This window comes from Dermacentor silvarum, chromosome 9, assembly GCF_013339745.2.
Source record: "Dermacentor silvarum isolate Dsil-2018 chromosome 9, BIME_Dsil_1.4, whole genome shotgun sequence".
NCBI classification, from domain to species: domain Eukaryota; kingdom Metazoa; phylum Arthropoda; class Arachnida; order Ixodida; family Ixodidae; genus Dermacentor; species Dermacentor silvarum.
The window spans coordinates 163,420,226-163,431,706 of NC_051162.1; the positions used below are offsets into that span (position 1 = coordinate 163,420,226).

At 45.7% G+C, this 11,481-nt stretch overlaps 1 protein-coding gene across 6 annotated transcripts in view; it reads right to left on the reverse strand.

Moving 5' to 3' along the window:
- Positions 1-6,182, reverse strand: part of LOC119464616 (uncharacterized) — a 62,620-nt gene extending 56,438 nt beyond the window's left edge. For 3 of the 6 annotated variants that reach the window (XR_007463475.1, XR_005194481.2, XM_049656133.1), the window contains exons 1-2: positions 5,651-6,181; positions 625-720 (exon numbers count right to left, since the gene is read on the reverse strand). Coding sequence is in view for 4 of the 6 variants with exons in the window: in XM_049656133.1 (XP_049512090.1) it covers positions 625-720; positions 5,651-5,849 (295 nt within the window). In the remaining 2 variants the exon portion in view is untranslated. Of the gene's footprint in view, positions 1-624; positions 721-5,650 lie in introns of all 6 variants that reach the window. The other 3 variants (XM_037725645.2, XM_037725644.2, XM_049656134.1) reach the window with 2 other exon arrangements.
- Between the last annotated feature and the right edge of the window lie 5,299 nt (positions 6,183-11,481).

Below are 11,481 nucleotides of genomic sequence, written 5' to 3' on the forward strand. Positions count from 1 at the left end.
CATGGGCAGCCAAGACGAAGCACAAGTAAACATTTGTCTGCACGAACATAACTTCCTAAAAGGTTTAGCCCATTCCCGTCTATTGTGCCACTGCCGAGATTACGGCCTACAAACGCTACATAATTAGTACGGTATAATCCCAGCGATAGATTTTTTAAGGGACCGTGGAAAGAAAAAAACGTAAGAGCAGAGAAAACGAAACAGTGAGGAAAGCCGCAAATCACCACAGCAATGTCAGAAGCGACTCTGAATGTCTGCCAGTACAGTTATTAGACCACTTGGCACTCGTACTGCGTCTAGCTTTATCCTATGTCTAGCTTTACCCCAAGGCAGCCAGAGATCACTGGGATGCAATTCAGCCCCAGCTCCCACATTCGATTAACTTTTGTCCCCACCTATACTTAAACATAACAGTACGTAAATAGGGAGGCAACCTACAACTCCTAAAATAAAGATGAAGCACCTTTTGCACCCTTTACGCTGTTTCCCATGTGGGTCACATTCAATGCGTCTAACTGCTGTCAGCGGATGCCCCCCCCATGCCATGTTGCCACATAAATACACAACGCATAAACCTTGCGTTAAGCCACCTCCAAGTTTACATTACCAGACACGGAAACTTACCATGGGTTGACAAATTGCCAGGAGATGAAGTCCGGATGGCGCCCGAGATTAATGGACTACTCTGCAGCTGAATACTGTTGTTTTCCTCTGGTTCGGCTGAAATGCACAGCAATAGTTAAAATTTACAGTGTGCATGGTGACCAAGCAATTTATTTTATGGCCCCAGCAGCCATCCACAAATTTTCAGTGAGAGAATTTTTTCAGAAAACGTTGCAAACATGTCCAGTGTACAGCTTTAACTATCCAACGGGTGAGTTGCACAGCAACCACCAGAGATTTTTGTACGGGGGGAGAGCCTTGCCTTGCTCCCAAGCATTTAGTTACATACACTGCAAGCCTGTCTCCTTATACAACGGTGCTTTGGGCCGAGGTGGTCACAGGTCTGAGACAAAGAGAAGGGTGTCCCATGCCCAGTGTGCTAGCCAGTAGCCGTATTCTCAATTGGTCACTTCTGGGGGCGATTTCATGCGGCGCAAGGCAATGTCTCACGCAATGCCCCATCAAAAGAACAAGCAATCTCCCTGTTGGCTTGGACACTCAGCATTCATTGAATCTAAAATCTCGAAGAGTGATTCATCCAGAATAGGACCCAAGCTAGTTAGGGGTGTTAAGATTATTCCAAGCCCAGTGTAATAGCAAGCATGTGACCGCTGTGCACCTTGGCATACATGTATGTGCCGAACTCACGTTCATACTCGCAATGTAAAGCTCCCCATCACATAGAAAGCTGCCTTCTAAAAGTTATCTCGTAAAGCCATCATTGTTGATCAAGTGTTTCTGCCTGCTGCTGCATGGTGGGCTGGTAATAACGCCATCAAGCTCTTCACTCTAAGATGCAAGCTGCTGTTCGGCTTAATGAATGAGAATGAAGTACTGCGAGTTGGAATAGATTCACAATTTACAGAGTAAAAATACAGAGACAAGAAAAAAGTGTGGGCGGCACGACCACTGTCTATCGACTGGTCACAAAAAAAAAAAAAAGAAAACAAAAAAACAAGAGAATGTCAAAAGTGGGGTGATAAAAACAGCGGTCACATGAGCGAGGTGCAGTTCTGTGTTGTATGGAAAGGCCAACTCTTGCTTAGTAAAAGCGATAAATATGGCTCGCTCACACATTACTCCGCATGCTTCTTTCCGACCTGGAAAACTTTGGCAATTTCACGGGTGAGTTGATCTGTTCTTGACAGCCCACTTTGGACATTCTAATCTAGTTCCATTGTGACGTTTATATAAATGGCACACGTTTTCAATAAACCTTCGGTTGAAAAACAGCGCTTGTATCGTCCCTACTTCTTCCTTGTTTCCGTCTTTGTACACTGTAAATCATGAATGCTGTTTAGTTCCCTTGAGGCATCTATACCATTCTGCTGCAATGTGTCCTGCTTTAGCAACGAATGGAGTCATTCAAAATTGGAGTGCTCTGAAACAGAACTATCCGCAACATTGTTGTTTGAATAACACAGTGAACTTGTGCAGCCTCCGTTATGAATGTCTTCAGCACTGTAGCCTTGTGCTATAAAGTAAGCATTAAAGAAAAAATAATTGTACAGAAAGGAGAACATTGAGGGTTCAGTACTAGATTCATGTGGCTTTCTTTGGATTATTTAGCTCTAGCCCTATCTCTCAAACTATAAATATGCCTTCAAACATCTCCTTTGTTTAGTAGTGCAGCGCTCCATTGCTTTAGAGTCTCTAGACAGATTACGGGTGCTGTACATACAGCAACATCTACTGAAGCACACGTGTCAACACTCATGTTTACTTCTTGATCACATAAAATGATTTTAGTACACGTACAGAAAGTACACAAATACCCAAGTGGAGAGGTAGCTCCGCAGTAGCTCAACAGTAGAGCATTGCATGCATAACCTTCCGAGACCCGAATACAGCTCTGAGACACAATCGCTTTTCAAACTGGTTTTTATTGTCTACAGGTATGTTACAAACGTGAATAACATTTTTCAAGTTTTAAGCACCATGGTTAGATGCCAAAAAGCTGCATCTCCATGTACGTGGAAGAAGTAACCATCTCCTCATGTTTGCTATGGTAAAAACTGAATTTCATTGCCTATATGGAGAGATGAAGACGTAACCACGTATAGTACATTGCCATGTTGCTGCTGCATCGTGGATTCTCATACAATCTCAAAGAATTGGAAACGCACTTCAAGGTTGCTTTCCACCATCTGTGACAACACCGAGGTCTAAATCAATTAAGTGTCAAACTTCTGGAGGTTGACAAGAATTTGAGTATCCTACTTAAGTGCAGTTTTGCATGCACTGGACTTCATGCCCAGAAAAATATTTCGAGTAATCACTTCCGAGTCAATATTAAAAAAAATTTTGAAGGCAATGTGGAATATATTGTACAAGGGGATTGTCCTAGGAGGATAATGTGGAAAATGTGAATGTGGCTCCTACCTGCAGCAAGTTAGGTTTTCGCCCACTTCCCCCCCCCCTTTCTATTTTCCCTATTACTTATACATTTCAATTAAAATACAACAGTGAATTTCCCTTGAACTTTCCCTGGCTTCGATGTTTGTTGGCTTGATATGTTTATTACAATAAAAAGTTGGCAGTAACGCAAAGCAGCTACACGATGACTCACGAAATTTTATATGCACTTAGCCCGAGACTGGTTCTTGTAGTGTTTGATGTAGTGAACGTTCACGGTTGCAAGTGAGCAGTTTCCTTTCACAAATTATAAGCAGCCTGTTTAGTATTTTGTTTCCGGAGTTTGTGCCACATGGGGGTGAAGTGGAAAGACTTGGCTTTCCATGCTCCTCTTACCTATCCGCTTTCCATGCTCCTCTTACCTATCCGGACTTAGGCACCGGTTTCTACTGCAACAGTATTAATTTAGCTAAAACTAGACGTCAGCGCCATCCAGCAAACATGAGACAAAGCCACACACTAGAAGAAGACTAATGAAGACATGCAGACACGCTTAATCAATATCATTACACGCAGAAGAACAAATGTTAATTTAGAACCACTTCCGCAACTGGGAAGGCGATGTGCTAGAACACGAAGGCGCGGACGCAAGCTCTATCCAGTACACCGGAGTTGAGCAGGCATTGGCGAATCATGGCAGCTGCTGGCGCAATCGCTTTTTCCAGGATCAGTATTCCCGACTGTGGTAGCATCGGCAGAGTGGCTGAGAGGTAGAATACCGGACTTCCAACCTATTAGTCATAAGTCCCAATCCTTCGCGACACAATGAGAATTTTTCTTTGGAATTTTCTCTCAAAGGATTTTGTGATCCCAGCGACGAACACCGGTAAACATTGAAATGACCAGGAAGAGAGCCCCTAACACCCCTCGCTGTAAAAATCGAGAACCTCAGTTCCCCTTATTTTTCGGCCCTCACTGCAAGACAGAGGCGCATTGGACGATGGAGACTTGGAAGTGATCAACAGTGGTCACTGTTGATGGACCTTCTGTTTTACCCTATGCAGGCCTTTCCATGCATCAGCAGCACTTAGCAGGCCCCTACTGTAGGCTCCAGGATAGCCTAGTGGCCATGGCACTGTCCTGCTAAGCTCAAGGTCAGGGAATTGATCCCTGGTGCCGTGGCCACATTTCGATGGGGGACGAAATAAAAAAAATGCTTGCGTACTTAGATTTAGGTGCACTTAAAAGAACTCCAGGTGGTTAAAATTCTTCTCGAGTCCCCTGCTACAGAGTGCCCTATAATCGGATCACTGCTTTGGCACATAAAGCCCTAGTATTATAGCCCCCACCCCCGTGACGCACTTCACACGTGGCTTCCGATTGTTCTTGCTGGATTCATTCCTAAACTTGGGTGCTAGAACACCAGCACCAAACAGGCTGCACACTCATGCAATGCAAGTTAGCTTCCTGACTGAATTTTGCAACAGCACACGAGCCCCTGCAACTGATGTCAAAAGACTTCGTACTCTCTTGAATGCCGTTACTTTTCCCACTTGTGCTACATGAGCCATGTGAAGCCAGACCTCTCTTAGTGTATTGTATAGTACTAGCAGACACACCCATTGCTGACAGGATTATTGCAAGCTTTGTCATTTTTTTTTTCATATTAGCGCAGTTCAAGTACAGTATAACTACCATTATGTGATGACGCATCATGCAGGAAAAATCAAAAGCGAGCCCGGGAAAACAGAAGAGTGAGCATGCGGCCTGTTCTGCTGAAGGGTATGAGAAAAACACACAATAACCATGAACGTTCCCAAGTTGTTGAACCTTAAAAAAAAACATTTCAAACCAATCTCATGTCGCCATGGTTCTTTCTAAGCCACGCAAACTTGCATGGATGCGCTCGCATATTCCGAACGTGCACCAAAGGATACGGCAAGAAGCATGGGAAACGGTATGAGCAATTCACCATAGGAGTGGTTTATGGAATCTCACTGTGACGTGGAAAGGCCCACAGAGGGCAAACCAGGTGCTGCGTAAGTGATTGATGGGTTTATGAAGATGGTAAACCGTAAGGCTCGATTTTTGTTAATCGCGATTTACATGGTGGGATCGTGAGCCAACAGTCAAAGATGACAAAATGGCAAATTTTACAGCTAACTGCCAATGCCTATAAATGCAAGCAAAGCATTTCAGAGGCGGTGATTCCCAAGAAACGTATATGCATGAAAATTAATTGATAACGACAGCCCAGGCAAGGCGCACATCAAAATTGATGTTGTTTTGCTGTTGTTTCTAAGCTACCAGGCAAGAAATATCGTGTGTCCGAAGTGTTCGCAAAGTTGTGGTATCGCCGCTGTTCGCTGGCTGGGGGCATATTCTGAAACTATCCACTTCGGCGATACTATCGCCTTGGCCACCGGCGCGTGCTGATTGGCTGGTTGAGCACGACGTCATCCAATTTTGCTCAACCAGCAAATCAGCGCGCCTGACGGCGATATTGTCGCTGAGGCGATACTATCGCCGAAGTGGATCGTTTCACAATACAGCCCCTGTTATGTACCAGCAGCATAATAAATGGAGCACAAAAAAAAAAAAAAAAGTGCTACGCTTCTTTACAACAACTTACCTGCCAGGGACCGTGCACCTATTATGCGGCAGTGAGACACAGGTGAATGGCCACAGTAGCAGCACCAGCCGCACTGTACCGACGCGGCTTGCACGCCGCATGTGTCGAGAGCCGTGGGTCGCGTGAAACAGTCGCAGTCACAGCCGCTTGAAGAGCATTGTGCGCGCTCGACACCGTGAATGTCAGCGTTCGTGAACATGCTGTCGGTTACGAAAACAAGCGCGCTATCGCCGACCGCTGGTCACAGCACGTTTCTGAGATCGCGCGAATTTCGTAGCGAACGTCTCAGTTGAGAGCGAGGTGGAATCTACGGCACATACCGTGCGAAGTACAGTACACTGTAGTGCGAAGTGACGAAGAGACCACTACCAGTTACACCAGCACCAAATTGAACGAGCCGCCATAGAAATGATTACAGCATGTGAGGGACTCGCGCACTGTCGCCGGTAGGACTGGGGAAGCATGGGGGACGGAAGAAAAAAAAAAAAAAAGAAGAAGACAAGTAGGAAACACGAGGAACGATACAAAAGAAGCGCAAGAAAGCAAATGCGAAAGAAGCGAGAGGGTTCGCCTGTGGACGTATAATGTAACTTATTTCTTGAAGTAGCGTTGTAGATAGCGCCATCTAGAAAGAGTGAAAACTACTTACTTACTTGCTATCAATCAAAGTGAATTTTTATGAGGCCGACGCCAGTCTAAGGACATCAAAAAAAAAAACCTCCTTGCGCCATTCAGTGCCTTCTCTGAGAGTGTCAACGCAATTGCAGCCAGCGTTACTTTGCTGCAAAATTGGAGTGATTCGGTTCCACAGCCTTCGAGACCGGCAACATTTTTGTTGCTGTTGCAGTTATTCTTTTGGGCATAAAGGGATATCGCGCTTTCTGCGCTCAGGTTGCGCTACATGGTACATTTATCAGCATGTCCGAAGGAGATGTCCAGCTAGCTTTTATATAGCAAGCAGTAAAGCGTTTGTGTTTGCAGTCGGACGGACAGATCGAGGGAAGAGGAGTATCCACCCAACAACTTCTATTGTTGATCCACTCCTCCCCCTCTATCTCGCATCCCTCCCCTTTCCCTGAAGGGTGCTGTGCCGTGCTGGCCCCTATCCAGGGATTCCGAAACCGGGTGGGGGAAGGGGGGGTGGGGGGGTTAGGGAGACTCGAGCCGCCCGGAGTTTTCCTTTACGGGGCTCAGCCCCCCCCCCCCCCCTCCCCCTACCTGTGTCTTTTATCGCCACTCCATGTACCTTGCCTAGTCATGGCCCCGTCTACTGCCTGTTGCCAGCTTGTCGAATAAGCAAAAAGTTGGTCATCAATTCATCCCTCCACATGTCTCACGTGTTATCTACCCCTTCTCTCTGATCATACCGGCGGGTCAAATGGACAAAAACCGGAGTTTGATCTACCCTCAGACATGTTGGGGATAAAATTTGGCAAGGACCCCACATGTGGATCTGCCCTACTTGAAGCTGGCGCTGAGCCGTGCTCCCTCAAGGGCTGCAGAAGATAGCGACAACCTTTCCCCTTTGCACTCGAACCACTTACTACTACTTGAAGCCCAAGTTTTCAGTGAGCAGCCCCACCCCTGTCGTTTCCTTAAACTTTTCTTCAAACAACTTTCTTCTCGCTGTGTCGGGGCTGTCAAGAACACATATATGCGACACAGTTGCAGGAGTAGTGCTAAACTGAGACGCAAACAGGTAACAAGCAGAGTATTGTGCAACCACCGCATCGCACCTAACTCCACAAGGTTCGCTTGACTATTATACCGGCATGCAAATTAGTGTCTTAAAACCCACATCTGGCATGTATACCGCCAACAATGTGCGCAAATAACTGGAGCAGACGTGTAGAATGAAAGCATCCCTTTGCTCGACACAGTACGTAACACCAGACTATAGCATCGATACAACCTGATCTAACCTCCACCGCAATGAACAACCTCTATTACTGTAAAGAAACGTGATGTTGCGACAATTATTTTCATTCTTTTATTTTATTCAAACTTTTTCGTGATTGTGAACCCACACTATACATATATAAGCACCGTGCTATATATATACATGCCAATGGCATCACGAATATATGTCAGGAGTATGACCGGCGCATTCGTCGCACGCCCAAGTAAGGCCAAAAGCAGTTAAGATATGTCGACGAAAACAATCTTGCTTAACGTTGCATCACCCGGCCACTTGCATTCGGCGCACTTAGCGCTGCCTGCCCGGACATGTTGCCTTCGTACACTCCGCATCGCGCTATCTTTGCTGCAATAAAAAAATTAAAAATGATGCGCAAGAGGATAGAATTGTGAGGTGTTAAAATTGCGTAAACGCTCACAAAGACTACGTGAAGACTGTCTCTCGGTGCAGTTCTTACCGTTTTCTTCTATAATGTCCAGTGTCAAGTCTTCATCAATTAAATTTGTTTCGCAGACTCTACAGGCAAAATCTGAACAATACCATGAACTGCTAGAACAAGTCGTAAAATACATGCAACTTCCAGTACCTGCATCTGCAGCTTCGGCCAGAAGACTCACTCAGCGCTTTACGCCGAATGAAAACTTACTTGCAGAACCACATCACACAGAGGAGGCTAACACATCTCCTCAATCTGCACGTTCACATAGGAAAGGACCTCCGCGCTCAACTTAGAAGATGTGATCAAAGAATTTGGCACCAGGACTGCTGAGCGAACAGCCACTTTTGGTCTTTGAGGCAATCAGTAAGGTGTGCATCTGTCATCGTAACTTTGAAATCCGAAGCAGATTGCATGCACTAAGTATTTGCAGCTATCCATCTCCTTTTCTCTCTCTCTGCTCGTTACCTCTGCCTTGAATTATCAGATGCGAGTCCATAAATTGGCCGTTTAGAGCCGTATGATGAAGTGGCACTTGCTTGAATAATCAAGCTTGTCTGTGAGGTTCGCCTATAAAATTCAGGTATAAAGACGTTTAAAAAAAAAAAGAATCCTGCTGCGAGCAATGCATATCATAGTGTTCTATGTACAGCTCTTCCCCGTCCCTCTTCGAGCGCTGTTTGTTTTCATGCACACAGCAGATCAGAACACGGGTTGTAAGTGCACTCTCAATCAGAAAATAAAAAGACGGTATATTTTATTGAGCTTCGCGTGACGACCAGGACGACTGATAACCCAAAGTTTTCACTGGTAAACCGATGTACTCCTTCATCATTACTTGTATATATTGCAAATGCTGTGATTACACATGCGGAGCATTGATCTTCGTACCGGTCACAATAAAAAATGTAGAGCTGTTCATATTTATATCTATTGTGCATGTGTAGTAATATAATAAGTACATATTAAGTTTTTTCATTCCCTGTACACTGCCCTGAAGAAACAGCACAGTTTTCATGTGATACTGCATTAAAAGCAGACTCCAAGGGTGGGGGAGTTAATGTGCATTTCGTGTGCTTATGTTTGTGCGATTCCTGTTAGATTGCTTTCTTTCTATCTTCTACACTGAATCTGTAGCTGAGGTTAAAAAGATGGAAAGAATAAAGGTGTTATTGATTTGCTTTTTTTTATGCTATATTCTGATCATGTTTATTTTTCTTTGCATGCGCTTTTAAAGAGAACTTGCAGCATGAATACTTTTGTGAATAAAAATGTGCAAATCTGGACAGTAATAAACATAGGTCGGCGCACTCACTCATGAGTGTACTCACTCACACTCATTTCAAAAGTGTGAGTGCCAATGTGTGCGAGTGCAGGTGAGTGCAAGTGCGAGTGAGTGCCAGTGAGTGTGAGTGCAGGTGAGTGCGAGTGTGAGTGAGTGCCAGTGAGTGTGAGTGGAAGTGAGTGCGAGTGAAAGTGAGTACAAGTGAGTATGAGTGCGAGTGAGTGGAGATGAGTGGAGGTGAGTGCCAGTGAGCGTGAGCGGAGGTGAGAGCCAGTGAGTGGAGGTGAGTGCCAGTGAGCGTGAGTGGAGGTGAGTGCCAGTGAGCGTGAGTGGAGGTGAGAGCCAATGAGTGTGAGTGGAAGTGAGTGTGAACGTGGTGAGTGCTTCTGGGTCTATAGAGGTGAGTGTGAACGTGAGTGTGAGTGCAGGTGTGTGTGAAGCTGAGTGAGTGCTTGTGAGTGGAAGTGAATGTGAATGTGGTGAGTGCTTGAACGATAAGCAGAGTTCATATCGGTTCACCTTGCTTGCGGAAAAATGGAGGAACGTTGTGTGTACAAGCTCACTCGCTGTGATGACTTATCGCGCAAGCAGATTGTGCACGCCAAGATAGAAACCACTCACTAAGGTCGTAATATTCCAAGGTTCAGGCATGAGTAAGACATTGTATAATGAATTGAGCGGATATATTATGCAATTATATGGACAAGGGAACTTCTGCCGTGGATGTCGTTGTGAGATTCCGTATAAAGTCCAAACATGGCAAAATCGTCGCCGCGTGCCGACGGTACGCTGCGTGTGCGAGTGCAAGTTTGTGAGGGTCACCCGACACTTGCTGCTCAATCTCGTGCGCGCAACGGAAAAGGTGGGGCGGAAGTGCGCAGCTTCTTTCGTGCGTCAGGCACGGGGGAGAGAGGGGGGTCGTCTTGCTCCGGCGGCAGCCGCGTGGTTGTCGTATCTCGAAAGCGATCTGCAACGTGGAAAAAGTGCGCGCCCACGCGGGCCTCCTCTTCAAAGTGGTTTGCAACGTGAACAATGTTCAACTAGAGCCAGTAAACTTCGTATTTGCTGTGTTTTCGACGTTTCGTTCGCTTTGAAGCGAGAGGCGGCACAAAGGTCAATTCGTTCGCGGCTAGAGCTACGCCTCCTTACTCCAGCGTTCTGACAGCGAGTTTCTGCGGTCATCGAGCGAGGTGCGTTCATGTTTACCTGTGCGCGCGTGACACCGTGCTTGTCTATTTAGTTAGTAGGCGAATGTTTACAAGTTTATACGGCCCATTAAACTACTATCCTTGCTTCGTATAGCTCTCTACTAATTTGCTATCGCAGTCGAAGCTTCGCCTTTCGGGCAAAACTGCAACATTTTATTTATTACACCAGGGAATATGCATTGGCTGGAGCGCTGATGGCAGACATATCCAAATCATGGCCGGCAAATTTTGCCATGACTTCCACTGAGTGAAGACGCTCAATACCGCGTGATTTGCTACACCTTCGCTGGTCATCCGCCTTCAGAGGGTGGAATGGCTCCTCATTTTCTTCCTGCTTCCCTCTTAAACGTACACGTACAGGCTCCTTATATAAACAGGCAGAGCGGAAGAGGGACTAGCTAAGTTAGCACAGAGTAACAGACACGCACGCTCGCATACATGAGAAAAAGCGAAGATGCAATGATAGATACCGCTTTGTTCTGCCTTTGGTGTTTGTTTCGGCGTTAAGTGGTTGACTAAGTATACGGACAGTCAATCTCTCCCTCTATTTCCCGCTCTCTTGGCTCAATCGGACTGAAGGGAAGCTTAGCGAGCATGGGCGGCAAGCATGCACACGTCTAATGTCAATGACAGGGAGATGGACAGAGAGAGGTTGGGGCTGACGTCAATGTTTACGTCACCATGAATAAATTGAAACGAAAATTTTAGTCGTGCTAGTTTTGCTCTACTTTGCAGTGTTAATAAACCAGCTCTCTTTAATAATGCAGTCAATGAATCCGTTAACTTGTACTTAATAAAACAGAACCTTATTGCCTTCCTCTGCACCCCTTCCATTCTTGAAATGAGTTGATTTGTGTACGGCAATGAAACAATATTGGCGTGCTCCAGCACTGTTCGAACAAGCATGTTGTACGTCAGCAAATTTTATCTGGGGGGCGCAAGACGAAGGTGTCTTCTTAGAAAGAAGAGTCACTTTAGTGCTCA